Here is a 26,153-nt window from a genome sequence, read left to right as displayed (position 1 = left end):
GCACTCAGGAGGCAGAAGCAATGACAGGTAAATTTCTCTGAGTTCAGAGCCAACCTGGTCTACATAGTAAATTCCGAGCTGGCTAGGGCTATACACAGTGAGCCACTGTCTGAAGACAAACAAACAAAAAACTAAAATAAAACTGAACATGTACTGTTTGTTGGTTTTTGTTTTGGTTTGGTTTTTGTTTTTGTTTTGAGACAGGGTCTCTGTAGCTGACTGTCCTGGATGTAGATCCATCTGGCCTTAAACTTACAGACAGCCACCTGCCTCTGCCTCCCGAGTGCTAAGATTAGAAGCCTGTACCACCATGCCCAGGTGTGTACTGCTCTCGTAGAGGACCCAGGCTCCACTCCCAGCACCCACATTAGATGGCTCACATCCACCTGTAACTAACTCCAGCTCCAGGGGGACCTGAGGCCACTGGCCTCTATGGGCACCAGCACACACATGCACCTACACACAGAAACACACACACACACACATAATTAAAAACAAAACAAAAGTTAAAAAAAAAAAAAAAAAAAAAAACAAACCACTGAACTGCAAGAATAAAGGGAGAGGAAGGCAGACCTACAGCAAACCACAGAGAAAGGGCTCACAGCAGAGCCCTTGAGAGAGCTGGGTCTATACACACTTCCATTTCAGAAGCTTCCTGATGTCTGCCCACTTACCGAAACTTCTAGGGACTGGAGGTGCCCTGAGAAGGCTAAGCTGCTGTTGTAACCAGACGTGACACCAGAAGATATGCTTCCATTGGAGCTGGTGTACAGAGAGCTGGAGTTGGCTAGAGTCCGTAGTTTTTCCTCTTCCTGGGAAGAAGACAGATAACTAGCTTCTGATGATACTGCACTACCACATCCTCTCCCTTCCCTGTCGCCTCCACAGCTGCCATCACTTACCTCCCAGAGCCTCCTGCTGTAGCCTCCCACTTACTTTCCAGAAGCCACAACTCTCTATAGTTCCTTCCCCACATCCCTGGCTGCACACAGAAGCCTCTTCCTCCCACACTCTGGCCTGGGACAGCAGTGCTCAGATGAAGGTGTAAGTCCAGCATTGGGCTGGAAGCAGAGTCCTACACTTTCAAGCATATCACCCACCAGACTCACAAATAGGCAGAGTAAAGGCTGCCAGTGTCTAAGGTCTGGCCCAGGTTTCAGGCCTGTCCTAAGGCAGAGGACAGTCTCATTCCCCACCTTCAGTAGCTGGGAGATGATCTGCTGGCGGATTCTCTTCTTTTCTTGTTCAGTCCGCTCTTTGAGCCGATCTCGAGCCTGGGCAATCTCCACCTTGGCCTCTTCACGGGCCTGATGATACTCTTGAAGCATGAGCTCAATGTCAGAGGAAGGGTGGGCTACTCTTGGTGCTGGTTCTGGGATTCTAGTGAAGTCCACAAGGTGAAAAGACACCTTCTAACATGGCAAGCACATAAAAGTATGGCCCTGACCACCCCTGCTGGCTCAGCACAACCTCTTGTTGCCTACGGGGTCATCATTTTACATTCTTAGAAAAGGTTTCTAAGAAAGAACAAGCCATTCTAAGGCCCCGGCACACAGACTTGCACAACATACAATACTTTCCCATGACTTCTCTCTGCCCAGCTCCTTCTGTACCCCTGGACCTCATTCCCTCCTATTTCCATTTGCCCCAGACCCACTCATCTACCTCAGTTTATACAGAGGCATGGGAAAGCCTCTGGATGGTCAAATTCCAGTCCCAGCTCCCACAGAGCCTGCTTCCTGCAGGCTCCAGATTCTTCCTTACCTAGTGGTCTCCACAACATGCTTTCTCAGCAGCTGCAGGTATTCTTGGCGTCTGCTGGGCAAGTCAAGTTCCCAGGTGGGGAGATCCTTGCTAGGCAGGAAGCCTAGTTGTTTCTGGGGACTGAGGCTTCGTGTCCGACGAAAGTTATGAAGTCGCTCAGTCCTCTCTCTCCTGAGGATCTCAATAGTTTTTTTCTGCCTAAGATAAAATGTAATTGATTCCTACCATGGCCTTCACTCTGAATTTCACCTTGCCCACCTGTAGCCCTTCAGGTCCAGCCCTTACCTAGTGTAGAACTCCTTACAGGAGGGCACAGCAGGCTCTTCAGGAGCAAGCACCTCCCCTGTCTCACTCTGCAGCACCTTCAACAGGGCATCTGTCTCCCCAAAGCCATGGTGTAGTTTTGCTTCTGTGAGTTCCACACTGAGTGAGGGCTTCTGAACCCCAGCTTGTAAGGGGATGTGCTCCAATCGAAGCCACTCAGAGTCCTGGCTGTACTTGTCAGAAAGTTGCAGGGGCCTTTGTGTCCCCACAGAACTGGAGTCACATCTGACCCCTAAACTCTCACCTACATGCAGACCTCCGCAAGGGCCATCCTGAACTCTATACCAGTTATTTAAATTGTTATGAACTGGGAGGTGCCCAAGGCTGTGATGCTGGGGATCAGGGGCCACATGCATATATAAACCAGGAGAGAGCAGCCCCACTGGTTGGCAGGCCTGAGGTGGGTCTACAGCAGGACTTTGAAGTCGTGTAGTATCAGAGATCTGACAAGGGCTAAGGGGCTGAAGACCCGTCTGTGAAGAAGGTCGATCCGCATTGGGTTGTGGCTCCAGTATAAACTCGGAGCTCCCACCCTTATTTGCTGCCCTGCCCTGCCACTCACTGGGCCTCGGTGGACCATGCTCTATGGAAGCCACCTTCTCAGACACAAAGCTGTCATCTAGCTTCGGGCTCCTGTGCCTTGGTGGTGGAGATGGTGACTTGCTTTGGTCTCCAGTGGTGCTCTTGGGCTGAAGCTGCTGAGGGGCCTTTCCTAAGAAACTAACTTGGAGACTAGAACTATGCTGTGGGCTGCACAGGGAGCTAGAATCAAGAACTAATCTCTCAGAACTTTTTCCTAAGAGGCTCTTGCCTTCCAAAGACTCAGCTATCTGAGAGACACCAGAATCATCAGTGGCTTGAGAATTATCCATTGAAGGTCTTAGGTCACAAACAGCCAGGTCTGGATTGATGTCATGCTTCTGGAAGACTTCAAGAGGATGAGCTGAGGGAACTGACAGAGTCAAACAGGTTACAGGCTTGTTCAGCTCCTGGATGCTGGCACTAAATGTAAGGATTGGAGAGGAAGCCCTATCCACCAGCACAGCACTCGAGCCACACAATCTTTTCTGGGTACTAGGCTCCTGGGTGAACTCAGAAGCACCAAGGGAGAGCCCTGAGTGGTGGGAGATTCTGGGCATGTTGACTACCATGCAAGCTTCCTCTGGCTGCAGACTAGGAGGTGGGGAACCACAAGGAGAAGCTGGGGGCCTCATGAAAGTAAAGTTCTGCCCAAGATCAGCTTTCTGAAACCTCAAGTGTGGTGAGGGCACAGGAGGGCGCTGCAGCTTATCATGGGTGCTTCCTTCATGGAGATCTGGGGGTTCTGCGGCTTCCTCTGCCTCTCTCTTCTGAACCACCACTGGGACATTTTCCTTTTCTTGAGCCACAGTGGTAATACCTGAGTCCATCACTTCAAGGATCACACTGACTTCCTCAGACTTGACCTCTGGACCCTGGAAGGCCAAAGGAGGTAAGGCCAGGTCTGTCTGGATGCCCTCATCCACAGTGGTCCGAGTACAACCATCCATCATGAGGGCCTGTTGGGCCTCATCTAGGGATTCACTCTTGACATTCTGTTCCTTTATGACCACACTTGGCTGTGAGAGACTCCCAAGCAGCTCTGAAGTACTGTGCAGAAGCTGTGAAAGGTGGACAGACAGGTTGTGCATGCTGGTCCAGGAGGCTAGCTCAGAGTCTGACATTGTCCTGGCATCAGGCTGAAGAGAGACATCAGTGCAACTCCGATGGAGCTTGCTGCCCAGGGTCTGTGTTCCCTGCTTAAAGGTATTCATACTGGCCTGCCCCACAGCACAGCCTGTCTCTGGTGGGCAGAGTAGTACAATCTCATCTACCTGAGCTGTGGCATTCCCTCTAGCCAGAGGCAGCTGATTTGAACTTTGGTCATTCTCAATGTCACTGTGTATGTTTGGCAAATCCTGGGTTTGGGCATCAGTCTTGGGATAAGAGTGAAATGGAGATTTCTTGTCTTCTACAACATTGTCCATGCTAGAACACTGAGCCATGTTTGATTGTATTAGAAATTGGGGTTTCTGGCTACAAGAGACATCAACTGCAGTTCCAAACACATATTGCTTCCAACCAATATGCACAGGTCCCTGTGGACATGAGGGCAGGACAGAGGAACTTAATTCACTAGAACCAAAGTGCAGCATTTCTTTGTCCCCCCGAGAATGCCAATTCTCTGACATACCCTGGACACTCAGTTTATCTGTCTTTCCTTGATGGGCCTGTTCCAAAGCACCAGGCTTCCAGGTGGTCATGAACTCAGGGGTTGGCATACATGAAACAGTGGAAGACGTTGGGTAAGGAGGTATGACAGGGTTCAAGGGCCTGTGATCAGAAGAGCTATTGTTCAAGTTACACAAAGCTCTCTGACTGCAATCCTGAGGCTTCAGAGATGCTGAGACTGGCTTTTCAGAGGAATGACCTCTGAGATGTGGTCTCCACAAGCTGGTTGGCCCCTGTGCATCTTCATCTGTTGGGGAAGAAGGTTCCACACTCAAATTTAGTTCTTGAAGAGACCGAGATGAGCTGACCACAGTAAACTGAGGTCTAGGGGAGTCCCTGGCATGTTTGGGGCCAGAGAAGATTGCAATCACAGGAAGCAAGTTCCTGTGGCTGGGAGGCAGCTGTTCCCTATCAGAGCAAAGTTGGCAAGGAGTCTGGGCAGAGGACTGTGATGGTTCAGTTTGGGCTTCAAAGTCTGAAAACAAAGTCTGGGATACAGAAGGCTTGGTTACAACTATCTCCTCTCTTTCACCATCTCTAGTCTGACAGCCATCAAAGCCACCAACGTTAGAAAGTACTAGATTTCTGACCTGGGAATGGTTTTTGCCATCTCCTGAGACCTGGTCTCTCTGTTGTTCTTCCTCTTCCCATGAAGTCTCAATCTGAGGGTAGCAGGTATGTTTCAACATGTCTACAAATTTGGCTTGAGGACCCAAGCAACTGTGACCCCTGACCTTAGTGGAAGATTGCATCTTTTCTGAACAGCATCTGATAGTATTTTCTAAATGTCCAAACTGAGCTGCTATCACCAGCTTACTGTCAATAGATTCTTCATTTGAATTTAGGGTATGTGGTCCCCAAGTCACTGCAGGAGGTTCCGACATGGTTTGGGATGCCTGTGCATTCTCACCTACAGAGTTATTCTTCAAAGTTCTCAGTGGCTCAGAGCTCACGCCTGCAGAACTGGATGGATAAGCATCCTCAGGGGCAGTGCTGGCCTTCCCTGTAGTCTCTTCCCCAGAACCTTCCACTGACCTTCCCCTAGCAATTGTGTGGGTGAGGCAATTTGCCCTCATTTCTGAGGTGGAAAGGCAGCTGCAGCTTTGAGCTGGAGAGGAGACAGGAGCTGTAATGGGTGGGTTAGGAATGCTATTGTCTACTGGCCCACATGTGTGCTTAGGGCCATGTGCCAAAGACACTTGAGAGTCTTTGGAAAAGCTCTTTCCTGCTCCATCCACTTCACATACCCTAGATGGTACTATGAAAGGTGAGTGGTCAGAATGTGGGGCAGCCCAGGGGGTTCCCTTCCTAAGGACACCATCTCTATAACATGGCGGAGTAGAGGTATGAGAGCAACAGGCATGAACAGCAGCAGTAGGCTGAGAACCACTTAGGTGAGGGCAAGGAATAGTTCTGTTCTCTTCCTCCTCATAAGATGAGCCAAGTGGCCTGCTGCCTCCAGTGTTCCCCTTGAAGACAAGGCACTCTTCTGGGCATGGACCGTGAGCCTCTTCTCTAACTCCACTGGAATTCAGGCTTGGTCTTTGATTTAGAAATGGAGTTGACCATGGATTTTTGCTGTCACCCCCACAGGCTTCTGCCAGACCAGAGTCAACAGTTTTCCACTTGACAGGATGCCATATGTTAGCTTCTGCTTCAACCTTTCTTGGAGCTCCAGGCTGAACAGCACATGACTTTGGACTTGCCTTCATTTCTTCTAAGCCAGTAGAAGCATCCAAGCACTGAATACGGTCTTGCTTAGGCTGAGAAAGGTCTACAGCATTATCAACAGTACAGATAACAGACTGACACTCAGACTGGACTGCTTTTCCTGCCTGTGTGGTCACTAAGCTCTTACCTGAGCCACCTCCACATGTGCTATCTAGACTTCTAGGTTCCTGATGACCCAGGATGCTGTCCTTCCCACCAAAGGATATACCTTCTGTAGTCTCCCATGCAGGCAACTGACTCTGCATGTGCAGAGTCCTGCCAGGACTATCACAAGAAGTTTGAGAAGGTAAGACAGACGCTTTCTCTGATCGCACCCTCCCATCCTGCTCTACAGCTGGTATAGGAAGAAGCCTGTCTGAGGACTTTGTTCTAGATGTTGCTTTCCTCTTCTCTATGACTTCAGAACAATCAGACCATCCACTTGCTCCACAAAATTGTCTTGGTTTTCCAGTGCAATATCTTTTTTCTAGCTCTGAAACAGTGTGAGAGGAAGCCAGCAAATGATGCTGTGGTCCTCTGTCAGTTTCAGGATTGGGCAGATGATGAAAGCTCCCTGCACTGGCCTGGGGTTTCCTCTCATCAGTGAAGAGGTCTGCAGACACAGCAGATGGAGATGCCACATGCAATCCTTTTGCTTTAGCATCATTCGTGGTACTATTCCACTCAAACTTTTGTGTCTGAGATCTACCAGCAGCCTCTGAAAAACACTCAGCTTCTTGTGATGCTTCATAAGGAAGGACTGTTCCCTCAGCCACAACGTCATTAAGCTGCTTCCTCTGTGCTTTTGCCTGTCTGATCTCTGCCAAGATACCCAGGCATATGGATGCATGGATAGAGGAGTCTGGTAGGAGCAGAGGCTCTGGATCAGGTCCCTTCAGTACAGACACCGGTGTTAAGGAAACAGACTCAGGAAGTTGTTGGTCTTCTAACTTCTCCTCTGCCTTCTGCCTTTCCTCTTCACCCTGGTCTCTATTTTTTTGTAAGAGGAAATTGACTCTCTTTTCAGTCTGCCTTGAGACCCTGTCCAAGGAACTGGTTTTTCTTTCTTTTTGTACAGTTGCCTCAGCCTCAGAACCCAAACCTTCCTGGGTAGTCGAGCCTGTGGGAGTATCTCTGAAGCCCCCTTCCTGGTCTTCTTGGGAGCTGGTGCTTACTGTTATACAGTCCTCTGTCTCTAGGAGAATGCCATCTGATGTAACAGACTGACCATTAGTTCTCATGACCATGGGCGTTACAGATCCACCCCAGGGAGTGTGTGTGGTGGAAACATCCCCTGAAACACTTTCCTGTGGGCTACTGCTTCTGGTTTCTCCACTGTGATCCTGATCCCCTACTCCAGTTGCCAAAGAATTTCTATTAGTTTTCAACATCACAGGTTCTAATATATACTCAAATGAAGAGACACCTTTGGTATCAGAGCCATGCAAACAGCTTCTTGGGAAGTATATAGAATGCACAGGTTGGGTACCACACAGCTCTTCATAAGGAAGACCTTCAGAGAAGCCTGTCTGGGTATGGAATGGGGAGACAGCCTCCTGGCTGAAAAATGTGCCCTTCCAGTGCTGGCTGGGAGCAGAAATTTTCTGAGTTGATGAGACCATGTTCTCTTTTTCCTGTAGGTTCTCTCCCCTGTCCACGGTCATTTCATCAACTCCCCCTTGAGTTTTTGCATCCTCCAATTCTGTATCACTTGGAACTTCAACAATCTGGCTTTTCTGAAAACTTTCCATACTCTCCAGTTCCTCAAGACTTTCCAAGGCCCAATGGTTGTGGAATTTTGCTGATTCTTTTAGAAGTTCATCATCTTTCTCAGATCTCTCCACACTGGGCTGCAATGGTAGAGCTCTAGCTAATGCTTTCATTCTCCTAGAGTGAAGGGAAATGTTGCTAGGCTTTCTGAGAGCTGTGCCTTTCCCCAAAGAATTGTGTGTGTCCCTAGCAAGTCTGTCTGCTCCAGGTGAGTATGAGTGCTCACTCTCAGACCCCCTTGTTTGTACACATTCCCTTGATCTGAAGGGGCTTCCTATAATTTTCTGAACCTGAGTATTATTACTAACTGCAGTGTTGCCCTCTATTTCTCCAGCTTTGCTGTCTTCAAAGATACCGTCCTCTATCTGTTTTGGAAAAGATGGTTGATCCTCAAAGCATAAATGTTTTCCAGAACTTTCTGGCTTGGGGACATGGTCAGCCTTCTCCTGGTCTTCTAAGTCCTGGAGCATAAGCTCTGTACTTGGTGTGAGGGAAGCATGAAGAAGCTTATTCTGCTTGGATTCAATTTCTAAGATGCCAGTTTCCAGCTGAATTACACTCCTGATCAGCCTAGCCATTTCATCGGTATTATTAACTCTTTTATTCTGTTTCTCTCCCAAAGGTTCTTCTTTGGACTGTATTTCTTGTAACTGCCCATGGGCCTTGCATTCAGTGGGCTTTCTTTCCTGAGAGCACATAACTAGATGGCATCTTTCACAGGTATACTGGGTTCCTGGAAGACTAAACTCTTCTTGGATATCTTTGGAAATCACTTCTCTGAGAAGCATAGTTTCATTCCTCCCCTCCCACCTGTGGGTAGGACTTCCACCTCCTGCCATGATCACAGGGCTACTTAGACAGTGGAGTGATCTTGATTTCAAGGAAACAGCAGTTTCCTCTGGTATGACCTTCTCCAAGTCTAAATTGGAGATTTTGCCAATGAAGTCAGACCTAGCTCCAAAAGGAGACTGACTGTATCTGTGGCAGGACTGTATCTGTGGCAGGAGGGGACTCTGTTCTTCCCCACTTGCCTTGGAATCACAAATGAAGAGCAAAGTCTTTGACTCAGAGCCATTGAAGGCAACACTGCAGTGATGCCACGCGGAGGCCCCTTCTCCATCCTCGTGAACTGAGAGGCTGTACTCCTTATTTAAAATTCCAAGTTGATTTCCACATTCACAAGCTTTGAGTCTGGTAGAAGAGAGATGCTGCCTGTTCTGAGCAACAAAACAGTAAGCAGAATCGTGATTTTCTTCCTCTTTCATATTTCTGGAGTGTTTCCCCAGTTCTTCAGTACCTTCCCCTGTGTTCATATCTGTTGGTCTCATTGTTGTTGCCTGCTGAGGTAAATCAATCTTAGAATTCTGACTTTGGGACAACTTGGGCAAATTATTTTTCCAGTGAGCTTTCTGGGGGACTTGATGGCTATGACCAAAGCCCCAGGCTTCCCTAGGGGGTGGGGATGGCACCCAGGCTTCCCTGCAGGCTGGAATCTCTAAGGCAGTTTCTGTCAGGGCATCCCTGCTTTTGGTTACATAGAATGTTTCCAGGGGAGGCGGCTGCAGGGAGGATGGGAAAGAGCTCCAGGGGTCAGAGTGCAGGAACAGGTCTGGACCTGAAGGGAAAGTGCAACAGGCATCTATGTGTGTTTCAGCTACTTCCTCAGTGCACTGCTGAGAAGTTGCCTTCTCTTCCAGAAGGGGGTGCTGGTGGCTGCTGTGATTTAATAGTCCTGGTTGAACTGCAGTATTTTTCCTGAGAAGAGCCCCATCTTGAGGTAAAAAGTCTACTTCAGTGGCTAAGGTGTCATGATTGCGATAAGCCCTCTTCTGGAAGAAATACTGCCCAGAGGAAGTTATCAGCGCAGAATGTCTGCCACCCTGAAGGCATCCTTCCAAGCTGGCCTGACTGACTTCCCATGCTTCTGTCATGGAACCTGGTATCACATTTCCTGCTGTATAGGCCTGTGCATTTATAGATCCAGAAGTCCGTGACTCTACATCTGCTGGGTATGCCCCATTATAACTCATCCTCTCAACAGAGCTGAAGAGATCAGAAGCACTTTCTACATTGGCACTCAGACTGTCATGGTCTCTCTCTGCTCTTAAGTGTCTGATTTTGGACAGGTGGACTGGAAAGGAGCTGAAATCTAAATTTCTAGATAACCCAGGGCCAGTTCGCAACTGAGTGTCTACTTTATCAGAAGCATCAGCCAGGGAGCTAGAGTCTTCCTCCAGGAAGGGGAAAGCTGGCCTGGGCTCTCCTACAGCTTGAAAAACAGAATCAGAGAGCTCAAGGAGATATTCTTGATGAAGGGCAGCCCAGTCCTTCTTATTAAGACTATGTACATGAGTGAACGAGGTGGTAGAGGGAGCCAGCACACTTGACATATCAGAAATGTGGGACTCTTCAGAGATACCCTGGTTGGTCATGTCAGGCATTTCTCTGCCCTGAAGGAATCCATCAACTCCTGGCTGAAGGAATCTTTGGCTTTCACAAACTGAGGGCTTAGATGTATCAGAAGTAGAGGCTGCATACAAATCTGAACTGCAGGGTGGCTCAGTACTGCTTTGGGGAAGTTTGCAGGTAACTGGTGGCTTTACTTCTTCAATATTTAGCCAGTGTTTGGGCTTCTCACCATGGGGCTGAATTTCATGTATGTCAGGACTTGGACATAAAGAATGAATGACCCCTGAGGGGCTGCTGGGATTGATCTTAGAGTCACAAGAAAACCATGAATCCACAGATAACAGGGGGCTCTCTCTTGCAAGTTGAATGCCTCGGAGAGGGTTGGTTTGTTCAGAATAGCTTGCCTCCATTTCTGACTCAAGCTGCTCACAATGGGGCTGGAACTGAGGATCAAGGTAAAATGAATTGCTTTTTGGCAGAACATTCACCCCGACTCCCATTCTGTGGTTGATAGGGCTAGGCCTGTCTGTTGCCTCCTGGTCTGATGCAGATAGGGTAGCCTTCTGCAGATGCCAAAAAGTCTCTGTAGGCATCTCGTCAGCAGAACCAAGAAAAGACTCCCCTTGCCTATTTTCAGGATCAGTCAGGCTGTCCAAGGAAAAGCTCCTGTACATTGGAGTACATACCCTACTGTCTGAGGGCATGGGGAGACCCCGCACAGAGGCTGAAGTTCTGGCCCTTGAATGCCCATGGTCCTTCATGGAATATTCAGCTCTAGAGTTTTCTGGGAGGCTTTGGTGCCCTTTCCCAGCAAGTGAATCCTCAGATATTTGACTGTTGTCACTTTCAGAGTTCTCTGGATCGGGAAGATCCCATTTTCCCTGACGGTCCTCTGGCTTCAGCAGCTTCTTTGGGACTTTGGCATAGATATAAGAAAGAGAATCCACCGAGTAACTGCTTTCAGTGTCAGATAAATCTTTGTTCTCTTCCCTTACATGGTCCTTTATAGGTCTAGAATCTGTGAAGGAGGCTGGTGTGTCTGGATCCCCTGCAATAGGTTGTTTTTTTAAAGAACTGCCACGAGGCAAACGAGAGGACTTTTTGGCAATGTCCCTGGCCCTGGCTGCCAGCAGCCTCGGATGCTTTTTTGATGCCCTGCTTGGAGGAGGTGGTTTGAATTCTGCCTGAAAAGTCTTGACTACTTTTCTATGCCCAGCTGCTGGCTCTGATCCACTGCGATCTGTAGAACGGGAAGATGTTTCCTCAGGAGCCTCGCAGCTCCTACAGCTTCCTCCTTTTTGCCATCCCGTTTGTGTGTTGACAGAGGCTACTAGTCCCTTAGCCCTTCTGGTCTGAGCAGCAGGGGTAAAGGTCCTTGAACCATCCCTTGGTTTTTGTTTCTTAGTTGGTTGGCCCTGGGATGACATCTGACAGAGCTGCTTACCCAATAACTCAATTTCTTGGCTGCTGACAAATTTGTGGCTCACAGTGCGACAGGTGCCTTGGGTAGAAGCTCTCCTGGCTGGAGAGAACTTCCTCCACCGTGATGAATGGAGGCTGTTCCTGCCCAGGTGTCCTGTCTGTGGAGGACAAGCTGTAGCCTGTCGAATGGCATCTGTTGACAGGGTTTTCTTTGGCATTTGGTGAGTCAGGTCAGGCACAGGTGGTGACATGGCAGAAGGATCCCAGTTCATGAAAGCACTGTGAAGATAAGGAAAGCCATCTCAGAATAGTAATGTCCCTGTGTCAATATAAGGAATATGGCATTCTACTTAGTTACTCTGAAAGAGGTTGGGAAGCAGCACCCGATCACTGTGTCCTACTCTCCCTAGATCAATACACACAAAGCAGACTGCTGACAACAGAGCCTGGTTTTGAGAGGTCTCAGATACATGCTGTGCAGTCGCCCCCAACTGCTTTACCTTAGGGAAAAGTCTAACTGAACTACATCTCAAGCAATTGGCTATGTGAGGAAAACAGGAACAATTTTAATACTATAAAGAATCAAGCATACAGAGTGAGTTCCAGGGCAGCCAGGGCTACACAGAGAAACCCTGTCTCGAAAAACCAAAAAAAAAAGAATCAAGCAGATAAATCTATGGTGTGGTATCATCTACAGAACTGACCTACCCATTTTGCATACTGGTAAAAAGAAATAGGAAAGGATGACTACGGGAACTTCAGACTTAATAGTGACAGGTAGTTTATAAATCCAATTAGATATTGATATGAAAAACCAAAGCACACTTCAAGCAACTTGGAAAAACTGAGTATGACCCACGCTTTGCTTCTATTAAGCTATAACCTAATCTTGGCAGGTATGATTTGGTAGATATGATAGAACAGTTTTTATTTTTAGAGGTATATACTTAAAGATATGGGGAGGAGTGAAATGACATGATATTGCTTTAAATCCTTCGGAAGATAGGGTGGTGGGACTCTAAAGTAGTACATCTTTATAATTGCTCAAAATACTCCAGGTATTTTAGGAGACTTAGGTACTCTATAAGTCTCTCAACTTTTTGCATGTTTGAATGTTTTCCATAGTAAAAAGTTGGCTTGCCTGCCCAGTTATTTGAAGGACAGTGAGGTGAGAAAACATGACAGCAACAGACATTGTGTGACTCTTCTGAGCAAGGCTCAGGACACATAGAACAGGACACAGGCCTCCACTCCAAAGAATCTGGGAGATAATACACTCCCCAACCCCGTGACAGCAGACAGGGAGTGAAGGAGCCAACAGTCAGATTCAAATGTGTATGGGGGCCGGGCATCATGTGTCAGGTCAGGGTGGAGGCAGCCTATGAGATCAAGGAAGACTGGTTGGAGGTGAGACTGAGGTGCAGGCAGGACATATAAGAAACTGCATCTGGACAGTCTAGGTCTAAAACACACATGCAAATGAGGCAAGTTTCTTGAAAAGAAGAAAGGAGCTGGGAGCAAGAGCAGCTCTGAAAGCATAAGAAGCAGCTCGACTCTTAAGATATGCAGAGAGAAGACCAGAAAGACCAGATAATAAACATCTAGACACCTCATAGACTGAAGAAGCCCCAGGAGAAAAGAGCACTGTCTGGAAAGCTGGGTTAACTCCAGCCGCGACTCCTGGCAACATCACTGGTACCTGTGTAGCTGGGGCAGGCGTTGGCTGCCGAGCCTTTGGAGACTCAGAGAGCAGCAAGTTGGCCATCTGCTTCTCCACTGAGGTCCTGGGCCTGAGGTGTTAGAACGTGGGGCCTTGGAAGCACCATCATCCTGGATCCGGAAGAGGGCACTGAGCTGCTCCAGTCTCCTCTGGGCCTCCAGCAGCCTCCGCTTCTTAATAATTCTCTCCAGCTGGAATGATAACTTTTTCTGCCTGATGTTCCACACTGTGGCCCGAGAAGTATGTCTCCGCAAGCACTGGGGCTGCACCACCCTCTTCTGGCTTTGGACCAGTGGGGATGGTGGAGTCTGAGGAACTGTTGGAAGCCAAGCATCAGGTGCCACAAAGGCCTCAAGTTCTTTCTCTTCTCCACAGTCAGCTTCTTGCTGTGTCTCTCGTAAGCTGGCTAACCAGGTCTCTTCTCTGAGTAGCCACTGCTGATCTGGGAAGCAAAAATACCCAGAGAGAAGGTCAGCACTTCCTGCCTATGGCTGTCTGGACTCAGACATCTCCAGCCATGGCTAGAGCTGAAAGGAGTGAAGAGGGTTGGACAGAGTGGTATAGCAAGGGAGAGCTACAGGGCCTCCTTACTGAAGGGGAAGGAAAGGAAGATGTGTAGGCCTCAATGGAACAGTGGACAAGTGGGGCAGGTGGAAATGCACAGACAAGTGCGCCACTGGAAGGAGTCAGCAGAAGACGCATCATTCTGAGGGGCCATAGAGAAGTCCACTTGCTTATTTCCAGCCCCCTTGTATGAACATCAGGTCTCTAAAAGAAGGATGAGAATGCCCAGTACAAAAGATTCCATCATATCACAAAGACAACAAAGGTCAGAATGCAGAAGCTTGGTAGCATGAAACTGGAAAAGGCCGAAGAAGCAGACCTTAGATGAGGGCACCTACTGTCTTTTATCTGCCGGTGGATATGTGTCTGGTCCAGTTCTAGCTCCTCCTGGCCTCTACTCTGTCCTTCTTTGGCTTGCTGCTTCAGAGCCTCCACATGGCACTGCTGTTGCTCAGTCTGAGCTCTGTAATATATCTCGATATTTCTTGATGGCTGCTGGTCCTTGTCACACTGCTCTTCCAGTACTCTCCTGTGACAAAAAGCTCAAGGTCACCCAAGCAAACCAAACTCAGGACAAATGGGTGGGAGACTTATATCCCTCTGAGAGCACTCCTGAATTCAGCAAGGTAGAAGGGACTTCAGATATCTGGCAGCTTGGAACAAATAGGTGTGTTGTCATAGGCAGCTCATGACATCATAGTACAGAAGCAGAGAATAGACATTAGACTATCATATTCTTAGAATTGTGGGTTTAGCAGAAACCCAAATTCACTCTCATAAGGAAATCATAAGAATAAAACAGATGGTTTTTTGTTGCTGTTTATTTTTATTTGCTTTGGTGTTTTGTTTTGTTTTTGAGACAGCGTCTCTCCATGTAGCCCTAGCTATCTAGGATCTATGTAGACCAGGCTGGCCTTGAACTCACAGAGCTCCACCTGCCTTCGCCTTCCTAGTGCTGAGATTAAAGGCATGTGCCACCACACTTGGCTCATAAGGAAATCATAAGAGTAAACAAATATTTTATTAAAAGTACAAAAAGCTGAGTGTGGTGTCACAAGCCTTTAACTCTAATAGTCTGGAGGGAGAGGCAAGAGGATTATGAGTTTGAGGCTAATTTTCCTGTCTTAAAAATAAAAAAATAAAAGATAAAAAAATAATGCTTTAGCTAAATCAAGCACCTTGTCCAGACTTGGGAGATGGCTCAGTGGATAAAGCATTTGCCACATGAGGAGGACAGGGGTTTGGATCCCCAGAATACACATAAAAGCCAAGCAAGCATGGTAGCTACCTGAAATCCCAGCCCTTGGACAGTAGACACAGGGGATACCTAGGGCAAGTTGGCTAGTCTATAATTGGCAAGCTCTGGGATCAGAGAGAGACCCTGCCTTAATAGAATGGAGCCATTGAGAAATGCACACATGCACACACACGCACACACATGCACACACATGCCCCCTCCAAATCATGTATACATACAAGTATACACATACAGAGAAGCTATTCCTTTAAAAATAAAAGAATTAAAAGAGTTTCTACTAAAATTCCCTCAGGAAACACAGGAAAAAAAAAAACTTCAGAAACGCTGAGAAGGAAAACTGTTAACACAAAACATTTTGTATTTATATTTACACACGTTGTGCTTGTATTACTACTTCAAAACTGGGCCACAGTAATGGCTAAATTATAAACATAAACCCATCAGTGAGGCCTAAAGAAGCCCAGATAAAACCCACAGAACACCAGATCCAGGAGGAAGAGTAGGATCCATATACTCTGAATCCCCTGGGTTACTCAGTTTCCTCCCCTGGGTGTTTCCCCAGCTCTCAGACTGACAGCTTGCATTTTCTTTGGAGAGCTCTTATAGCCCTAGGAAAGCAGCAGCCACAGCAGCAGCCACAGTAGTTCTGCATGGACTGTGAAGGGGACTGTCCAGGATGCCAAGGCGTATTTACCAAAGCTGTCTTTCAGCCTCAGCCAGAAGGACACCTCTGCTAAGCAATTTTCAAATTCCCAGGACAGGTGAGAAAGAAAATAACTATGTTACATGTCTGGATTTAGTACCAAAACCAAGTTCTCATTACAGGGCAGCCAAGAGACTTGGAGCTAACGATGGCTGCCTTCATCTTAGCTAATTCCAGCATCCCCTCAATACTGGCTGGTCACCAACTACTTGTCAGGTTTCTGCTATTCTCTCCACAGTTCTCGGGCAGTTGTCCTCTGCTACCTTGGGGCCTCACTGAGTCTGCAGCAGAATGTAGTGGCAGCTATTTTACTGCACTAGCAGTGAGAGCCTCTTCTGGGTTCTAGACATTTAAAGGTAAGCCCCGCCCCACCAACTCCAAACAAGAGAATGAGAAGAACATAGGCAACAGACTCCCAGGACAAAATTTCTTCCTGGTTGGTCCAGATCACTACTACAAGAAAAAAAAAAATGGCTTAGAAAAATCTCTGGCCCTCTCAAATGCTCCTCCAGAGATAAATGAGGGATAGCAGCCTGGGATGAGGGCAGCCCTGAAGCCAAGCCCAGGTTAAGAGTAGGAGAGATTGCCCACAAACCCAGACCCAGTTATGTAGTTTCTTCTATCTGTTCCACTCCCTGGCCCCTTTGCCCAGTCATTAGCCTGAGGGCCACACCACCTGACCAAGGGCTGGCACCAGATGCTGGCTACAGTAGATGGATAGGCCCAGCCCAGCCCTACAGGCCCCTCAAGCCATTCAAGGTGAATGGTGGGGCAGTCCATGAGAAAGGCCTTGACTCTGAAGCCCTTCACAGTCAGATGAATAAAAGAGCACATTCTTGGTGCCGATGAAAGGTCACGAGGCTACAGAGTCCTGAAGATATTTGAAAGGAAGGATGAGACTACAGAGCTCTCTGGGGAGGATAATGAGCTGGCTGAGACAAAAGGACAAGAAAGGAAAGCAGCTTTCCTAGGCAGCTCATCCCTGCAGCCACTGGGACCATGGGCATGTGGGTATCGTGCCCGTTCAGCTCCTCCAGTCCTTATCACAGGAGCCCTGGGAAGGGGATGAGCACTCTTACTTTAGAGGTGAGGAAACAGGCTCAAAGTGTAAGGGAGCTACTGAAATCACACAGCTTTTATGTGGCAATCTGTTCACCCAATTCCAATACACCTTTCTATATCCATAGCTCTTCAAATTGCAGTGTTGTTCCCTGTAAACTCTGTACTCTAAGAAAAACCGGATCTTCAATCTGTCTTCCCAACAAAACCTTATCCAAAACAAAGTCTCTTTCATGGCTTCCCTACAAAATACTGGTTTTTTTTTCCTGAGAAAATAAGAACTTCAGCCTCAGTCCCAAATTGGCCTTGATTCTCTCTACCTGTGTCAGCTTTTCCAGCTTGCCCTTCACTCCACAGGCCCCAAAGACCTTGACCATAGGATCACCTGTCCCTAAACCTCTGCTGTAGCATCGTTCGTCATGTGAGCAGCTCTGTGAAAATGCTCTGTTGCTCACCCGGCTCCCCAGTCCACATCCTCTCCTCCTATCAGTGTCAGACTATCTCCATCTGTCATCAAGTGCTCCAGGCCAGAAGAAAGAGCTGGATCCCTCCAAAGAGGCCAGGGGTCACAAGAACCTGCTGCATGTCCTTGGAAGTGCTTGACAGTCTTGACAGTGATCTCACTGGTGCTGAGTCCCCGATGACTTTCCTATAGTTAGACCTGACATACAGGTCAGTTTGGCTAAAGGAACAAAGGAGCTTCCAGGGGCAAACCCACCAGGTGTCCAAGCAAGGAAAGAATTCTGGATAGAAAGGATAATGATGAAGTAGAAAACCAGCTGCTGTCAATTGCTTATAAATTAACTCAAGACTTTATCACAAAGCAGGTGAAGCAGGAGGGACAGCAGAATCTCAACATGCTTTCTCGTTGTTCCAATAGGTCCAGATCCCTCATGCGCATATCTCTGCATTGTTGGTTGAGAGAATAAAAGAGATACATTTTAGACCCAGAGGAAGCCATCTATTCTGGAGGCTAACAGATATACATACCATGGGCTCACACACAGGTGCACTGAGACTTAAAGAAACTGTGGGGAAGTAAGGCTTAGAAGCAGTACCAAAGATGTCTGCTAACACTTCCCAGATAAATCTTGCTGACAGGGAAGATGCATGTCTTTCAGTGAGAAGAGAGACAAAATACCAAGCAGGATGAAAATGAGGGCTGTGGCTATGTCTCTGTCAGCTACAAACTCAGCAGCCAGCTCAACATTGTCAGATAATTCATAGTTTTTCATTGCTGTATCAAACACTTGAGAGAAACAACTTGAGAAAAGGGTTCATCTTAGCCTACCAGTTCAGAAGTCCTGGTCTATGGGAGACTACCCTGCAGCTTGGGCATGAGGGAGGCCAGGGGCACACGTGGTAGTACAAAGTGGCTCACCTCATGGTAATAGGAAGTGGAAAGGGCGACAGAGGTAAGTGGAATATGATGCACCCCCAAGAACTTGCCTCCAGTGACCAACTTCTTTGGGCTCTATCACACCTCCTAAAGGTCCCAGAACCTCATAGCTTACACCATAGAAGGAGATTGGTCTTCAATGCCCGAGCCTGTGGACATTTGATTTTCAAGCCACAACACTTGCCCAAGTCAATCTGGAACAAATTTGTTCAGACCTTAGTTGTTATACAACACTCTCCCAATTTCAATTCTGTTCCAGACTAAGAAGCAAATGTAGGAGACTCCATTGCTACAAGCAACAGATTCTCACCTCTCCTTCCTGAGCACAGGGCAGAGACCCAGTCTTGAGGCACTGACATCTCCATCCAAGTCCAGCCATTCCAAAGAGCCACTGCTGCCAAGAGCCTCTCCAACCTGAGACACGGAAAAGAGCAGTGAATGAGCCCAACAAGGTAGTGCAGATGCTTCCCTAACAGACACTCAGAAATCACAGCCACGCCTACCTTGAGCCTCTGGTGCCGCAGCACAGCGGCCTCGGCTGGGTGGTTAAACCGGAATTTCTGTGCTTTTCCCAGTGTTATGACAGCTCCTGTGACACACAAGCCAGAGTTCAGTCCATAATCACACCCTGAGATACACTGTGATACTTTGAGATAAACTCGCACCTGCAACAAGCTAAGTTGGTATGTTCATTATACATCTCACAGTTATAATCAGATAAATAGCAGGACAAATTTCAGGTAGTGTAGTCAGAGACACTTCATGAAGAGATGGGCTCTGAGTTCAGCCTCAGAGAATGGGATTTAAATAGATTAGTACTAGAGGCACACTGACACAAAATCTCAAAAAGACAGGCTTCATTCAATCCTGCTCTATGCTCCCATTATCATAGACGAAGAAACTGAGGTTCAGATAAACAAGCACAAATTTCCATGAGTCATTCTCTACTCTTGGGTCCTAGAATAAGAAGGATCGAGTTAGAAAATCTTCAGGTCTCTGGGTGAAGAGGCTGAATAACACATGATTGGCTCTTGCTTCACTCTGGACCTATCAAATTGAAGATGTCCATCACTCGTCCAGATATACCCTGGGAGGTAGACAGCCTTACCTTGTGTCAAACGGCAGGAAGCAGTGACCTCACGACCATTGACTGTACAGCGTGCCCCTTGGCTAGGCCGGAGAATAACCACCCCGCAAGTGCTAGTGATTGTGCAGTGGTCTCTCTCAATCCACTGGCCCTGAAGGACTAAAGAGGAGGGGGCAACTTGAGTTCAGAAATCATTCAGAAGAATGCCTCTTCCAGTTTTACAAGTTCCAACACAACACCTAAAATATTTCCCAGCCCAACAAAACAAACAAACAAACCTCCCACTACCTGAAACCACTAAGAGCTCAAAGTCTCTCCCATATAAGACTCCTCCTTCCAAGTTCCAACTCAAAAAGCTAGCAGCAGAAAGAAAAGCAGACCCATAACCCTTCAGAGACTCCTTTCTGCTTCAGGATCATCAGCTCCTTTATTCAGGCACAAATAGCTGCCTGTGTCAGACTCAAATGTGCGGTCACCTACCGATATCCTGCTCCTGGTCTGAATCAATCCTTCCTATTTTTGTTGTCCCCTCCTATGGGGAGAAAAGAAAGAATTCATTTTAATAAGAATAAATAGAGCCACGGCCCTGCCCTCAAAGCAAAGCATAGTCCACATCTGTGTAGACCCTGGGTCTTCCCATGCCCAACTCAGAACCATTCTCAGAACCATTTTCCAACCTCACTAGGCTGTTCTAACCTTCCACCCACTTGCTCTGCAGTCCAGGGGGACACTAGCAGTAATACACACCACTGACTATTTGCAAAGCTCAGCAAGTGCTGATAAACTCCTTTCTGCCCGGTGGCCTGAACAGCTGCTGGTTAGAAATTCCTGAGTAAAAGGAAGGGGCACACATATACTACATGTACTTCATATTCATATTCTCTCTCATTCTCTCCTCTCTCTCTCTCTCTCTCTCTCTCTCTCTCTCTCTCTCTCTCTCTCTCTCTCTCTCTCTCTCCCGAGACAAGGTTTCTCTGTGTAGCCCTGGCTGTCCTGGAACTCATTCTGTAGACCACGATGGCCTCGAACTCATAAATCTGCCTGCCTCTGCCTCCCAAGCGCTGGGATTAAACATATACTTCATTCTTAAAGCAACTAAGGTTAGTATGGCCCATGTTTGATCCCAAAGACTCAGAGGCTTTTTGTAAAGATTTATAGATTGTTACCTTCTTGCTCCACAGAGGAAGCGTAACAGATGCCAAATTCTATGAAGGGTTAGCACAGACAGGGGGAAGGTATCTCTAGAAGTGAAAGGAACTGGAAGAGAGTAGAAGAGAGCACAGCAACTGGTGTTAATACAAGCAAAGCACTGAATTAGTACAACACTAGGCTTTGGGCCCTTGGTTATGACAAACCTGCTGCAGACCACACAGTTATTAGAAGGCAGCAACATGGTAACAAAGATGCTAACTTGAGGGTGTATGTTTCTTAAGTAACCGCTTCCTATGTCCCAAGTATTATGCTGAACATTTTATAGACATTGTCTTACTTCTTTTTGTTTGCTAGCTTTTTGAGCCAGAAAAGCAATGGAAGAGGTGCCATTCTTACTTAACTGAAGAAATTAAGGCACAGAAATAATGACTCAGTTAGAGGAAAGCATCACTAGCAGTCAAAAACCAATAATCATGCTGATTTCCAGCTTCCTATAGCCATTTACACAAAACCCAAACAAATCCCACTCTGTGGCTAGATCAGATTCCTGAGGCAGCTCTGAGGCCTTGGTCTGGATCCCTAAGAACATGGCTGTGAGCTCCTTTCCTTCCTTCACTTGAGGCCAGTGGTCGAGGAGAGAGGAGGTGAACCAGCCTCCTCACCTTGAGGTGATAAAGCACGACGCCTGTGCTGAGCACATCATCCTCCAAAGCCATCAGGTGTGGCAGGCTGGAGTCAATGACCACCCTGGCCCTCTTCCTGTTGATGTCCACACCATAATGCTCCATGAGTGCCTGCCGGTCACTCTGCTTCTGAGTCCAGTGTTGAGTCGGTGTATCTATCTGCAGAGGGACAGGAGATGATAGACTTCCTGTGTGGGGAACAGACTGAGGTCCACTCTTACCTACTGCCTCCATGTTTAACTTCCTCCCTCATGATCCCTGCTGTCACTATTTGGAACCTCAAAGAGGTCCTTGTACCTTTTCATCTGTGACTGCTTCCTATGTTTTAAGTGTTCTTTAATAAGCAAGCGTTACTTTCAAAAACAGCAGTTCCTTCAATAAATGTTTATTTATTTTTCTTATTTATTTATTACTTATTTATTTTAAATAAATTTTTCTTCAGTGAGCATACATTGTTCTTTTAACCAGAAAAAAAAAAAAAGTGTCATGGTTTGAATATGAAATGTCCCAGAGGCTCCTGTGTCAAAGTCTTGGTGCCCAGCTGGTAGCATTGCTTTGGAAGGTGACAGAACTTTAGAAGGTAGGGCCTAATTGGAGGAAGCATGCTTTGGAAAAAAGTACCATGTCCCTGGCTCCTTCCTGTCTCCCTTGCCATGTCCCTGCCACCATGAAGTGACTATCTTTGTTCCATTGTGTTGCCTGCACCAGGAGAATCTGCATGTGCTTCCACACTGTTGCTGTCCATTGTCCCAGTTCTATGGTTTGCTTATGTCATCACTTCCTCATACAAAGTGCCCTTCTTGCTTTCTAACAACTTTATCAGTCCCTTAAGATCGGGTTCAAAACCAGTTCGCTGCCTTCCAGCATATAACAGCTGTTCCAAAAATTATAGGGCATAATGATTTCTTATCAGACATGTCATGAAACACCAGCTTCTGCGGATCCAAATGGTCTGTGCCACCTGAGGCAGGGACTCCTCTAGTCCTTGAAGCTTCAAACTGAGCGCTCAGTCTGTGAATACATGCTGACTGCCTGATTTACTGACTAGAAAATTATTTCTCTAGACTACTCATACTATCCACAAAAAGCTGCCATGAGCCTGAGAAAATAAAATATAAACATACAAAAAATACATTTACCATCAACTAAGGCAAACAACTTCTTTACTCAAGGCTCAATGGAAATAAAAATGATTTCTGAACTAGACAGCTCTTCTCTGCCCCAGTGAGGGAGCAGACTTAGATGAGGAATGACAGATGGAGATCAAACTTATTTGCAGGGTACTGGAAAGCTCTACTGGGTCCACTCAACATACCTACCTTCAAATTATTCTGGAAGACTAGCTCCTGCAGGCTCTCGCTCGGATCATCATTTAGTGAACTCAAGTTCCTCTGCAGAGAGAGAGAAAGAGAGAGAGAGAGAAAGAGAGAGAGAGAGAAAGAGAGAGAGAAGATAAACAGAGACAAAAAACAAGTTCTGATATTTTCTTGGTATGACCTACAAGTAGGTCCCATCATTGCACCTAAGAAGGATAAACTATGGACAAAGCAAAGACTTCACCACCAAAGTAAGAAATAAATCAGAGGTATTTGGTATTTGGGCTCATATGAGTACAAAGGAGAAATGAAATAAATTTTTCTCTAGGACCCAATTCTACAAAGAGCAAGTGCCAGCAAGGGAATGTCCTCTAGACAAAAGATAACACAAGGAAAGGCCATCCAGCTCATTTGAAGTCACACAGAGAAATCAGGGGGATCCTTCTGCCTTTGCTCCACCACTGTCAACTGAAAATACAAAGTACAGGACCAGCCAAATGGCTGGGCAGGCAGAAACTCCTTCTGTGCATGCCCGACAACCAGAGATCTATCCCCAGAGCCCAAGGTGGAAGAACCACTCCTAAAAGTTGTCCTCTGACCTCTGCATGCACGTATAAACCCATGTTCATACAACACACACAATAATTAAACTTGAAAACACAGAGTATGGCAGGCCCCAAGTGTTCAAGATACAAGACCATCATTGGAATATAGAGGAGTATTGACTGCCAACATACCAGTTCAAAGTTCAGCAGCATGGCTTTCAACCTCTCAATCTCCTCCCTGAGTTCTCGGATTAGCTTCACATTCGCATCCTGAAACACAGAGAACTCAGTCACCATTGGCTCATAGCAGGTCCCAAAATGAAGTACTCATCTGGAGAAGGGTACTATTCTTTGGGAGTGACTTCTCAAAGCATAATCCCAGGACCTACAGCAGTATCAGCTCATCCAAGAACTTGTGACAAATGCAAATTCAAGCCCCACCCCAGAAAGCAATTCTTGGGGGAGTGGAGCTCAGTTATGTTTAACAAACTCTTCAGGTGATTCTTTTACATGTAAACTTTGAAAATTACCACCTTAGAGCAGGTCTGGGAGGCTCACAAATGCTAATCATCCTGTATGATGACTAAATCTGATACATGCTTAATCACACTGCCTTTGAAAACAGCCCCTAGGTATATCTGTTCACCAGCTGTGGCCCCTGCTCTGAAAGTTCTCTGAATCTCCAAGAGATAAGGAACATTTGAAATGTTCTCATCATCACTCAGCTTTCAAAACCACAAGTTTCTTATACTTCTGGTTTAATCCAAAAGAGAAGTCAACTTCAATTTATATAACAAGACCCAGATACAAATCAGTATCAATTAAAAATAAAAGCATCATACAGAAGGTTCCAAATGACCTTTCTTGGCGTGGCAACCATATACTAGGGATCCTAAGAGGAATGGCCTTAAAGAAACAAATGCCTAAAGTTAACTTCATAAAATGATTTGCTGAGAGATCAGAGAAAGGCAGGGCACTACACTGGGAGAAAGTACATCATTTACAGAAGACAAGTTGGGACGAAAATTGTGCTCATTAGATTTTTGTCAACTTGACAGAAGCTAAAGTCATCTGGAAAACTGGAACCTCAACTGAGAAAATGTCTCTCAGACTGAACTGTAGTCAAGCCCATGGGGCATTTTCTTGGTTAATGGTTGACAGGGAGGGTCCAGCTGACTGTGGACCGTGCCACTTCTGAGTAGGTGGTCTAGATTGTATAAAAATCAAGCTGAGTGAGCTGTGAAGGGCAATCCAGCAAACAGAGTTACTTCAGGTTCCTGCCTCGACTTCCCTCAATGGTGGACTGTAATCTATATATGTGATAACCCCTTTGTGGTGTTTTGAATTAGACATCCCCCATAAATCCTTGACATCTAAATACTTGGTTCCCAGCTGGTGGCTGTTTGGGGAGGATTATGAGGTATGGTCTTGCTAGAGGAAATATGTCATGGGGTGGGGGTATTTGAAGTTTCAAAGCCATTTCTAGCTAGTTCTCTCTGCCTCCTGCATGTGATTGAGATGTAAGCTCTCAGCTGCTGCTCTGGACACCTTCCACCTGTTACCATTACTCCACCATCATGGACTCTAACATAAGCCCCAAATAAACTCTTTCTTTTATAAGTTGCCTTGGTTATGGGTCTTATCACAGCAACAGAAAAGTGACAGATACAGCTTTTCTTCCAAAGTTGCTTCTTGTCAATGTTTTATCACCACAACAAAGATGCTGACTATGATAGAAATAATGAGAAAAGAAACATCGAAAACAATAAGGAGAACTTCAATGTCAAACCAGGTCTTCCAATGAAGGTCTTACCTCATTCACCCGTGGCTTGTTGATGATGTTTTTGGCATTGGATGCGTATCTCATTGTACTCATGGTCTCACTGTAGCTGGTATGTGCAGGGGACACAGCTGAGGTAGAAGCATAAAGATGAGCAATAGTCTGGGCCCCTCCCTCTTACTCACTAGTCTTGCTGTGAATGCACTCTTGAGGGATTGAGGAGTCTAAGAGGTCAGTGCATTTTCTAGACACAATACCAGCTCCAAACAAGAGGATCCAACATGCCACTTACTGGCAATCATGATGGTTTTGGAGTTGCCTCCAAGGCTCTCCTTCAGCAGCCAGGTCAGCACAGAGTCCCGGTACGGGATGTAAGACTGCCTCCTTGTAGGTCCCCCTCCGCTGCTGGTCCCAGACATGGTGCTAGGAATCCCACTGTCACCCCCACTGCTGGCTGCACTACTGAGGCTCTGGCAGCTGCTGAACACTTGTGAGTTCTGGGCTTAATAGATAAAAAACAAAAGTAGAAAAGCAAAACAAAAATAGAATACTGAAGGCATTATGAAGCAAATGCACTAAAAACAATGATTACAGAACATAGACTGAGTATCATACCCCTTTTCAGCACATGATAGAGAGAAGGCTTTACCTTTAAATTCAGACTTTGAACTATGATACAGAGTATTTTAACATGATTCTTGAATGATGGTCACATATGCTAAAAACAACAGGTTTTCATGCTCAAACCACAATATAACCTTATCAAAAAATAACCTTGTAAGCATCTACCACATCATGACAAAATGAAAATAGCATGAGTTATTTTCCCAAGTCTCCCTCCCGACGTCATTCACTCCAAGTCCATTACCAAAATACCTAAAGTGGAGATTACAATTCCCAGAGTCACAAGGGACTTGTTGATATTGGCGCCTTCAGTAATCCGGTCCTTACAGTCACTGGGATCCGCTCTCTCACTAAAACAAACCAGTAAGAGTAAAAACAAAGCACACAAGACTCTGCAGTGCTGCTGGACCTGTCATGTTATAACACATCCATAGCATCAGTTTCTCTTGCATTACTCTCTCCTGTGTCATCCTCAACACTATTCTTCTTTCTAGATACCAACAGAAGCAGATCCAGAATCCTACTTACTGGCAACCATGATGGTTTGGAGTTGCCTCCAAGGCTCTCCTTCAGCAGCCAGGTCAGCACAGAGTCCTGGTACTGGATGTAAGACT

General features: G+C 46.6%; 1 protein-coding gene across 1 annotated transcript in view; it reads right to left on the bottom strand.

Moving 5' to 3' along the window:
• The window catches only part of Stard9 (StAR related lipid transfer domain containing 9), an 83,661-nt gene that overhangs the window by 11,343 nt on the left and 46,165 nt on the right, over positions 1-26,153 (bottom strand). The window contains exons 11-26 of the mRNA XM_034494049.2: positions 25,792-25,889; positions 25,208-25,417; positions 24,949-25,046; positions 23,328-23,405; positions 22,594-22,665; positions 21,254-21,433; positions 19,920-19,971; positions 19,461-19,598; positions 18,856-18,941; positions 18,663-18,766; positions 14,272-14,462; positions 13,349-13,811; positions 2,050-11,928; positions 1,765-1,962; positions 1,197-1,380; positions 675-812 (exon numbers count right to left, since the gene is read on the bottom strand). Of these exons, the coding sequence (XP_034349940.1) occupies positions 675-812; positions 1,197-1,380; positions 1,765-1,962; positions 2,050-11,928; positions 13,349-13,811; positions 14,272-14,462; positions 18,663-18,766; positions 18,856-18,941; positions 19,461-19,598; positions 19,920-19,971; positions 21,254-21,433; positions 22,594-22,665; positions 23,328-23,405; positions 24,949-25,046; positions 25,208-25,417; positions 25,792-25,889 (12,169 nt within the window). The remainder of the gene's footprint in view (positions 1-674; positions 813-1,196; positions 1,381-1,764; positions 1,963-2,049; positions 11,929-13,348; positions 13,812-14,271; positions 14,463-18,662; positions 18,767-18,855; positions 18,942-19,460; positions 19,599-19,919; positions 19,972-21,253; positions 21,434-22,593; positions 22,666-23,327; positions 23,406-24,948; positions 25,047-25,207; positions 25,418-25,791; positions 25,890-26,153) is intronic.

This window comes from Arvicanthis niloticus, chromosome 2, assembly GCF_011762505.2.
Source record: "Arvicanthis niloticus isolate mArvNil1 chromosome 2, mArvNil1.pat.X, whole genome shotgun sequence".
Lineage (NCBI taxonomy): Eukaryota > Metazoa > Chordata > Mammalia > Rodentia > Muridae > Arvicanthis > Arvicanthis niloticus.
This window is presented reverse-complemented; position numbering and strand designations above follow the sequence as displayed.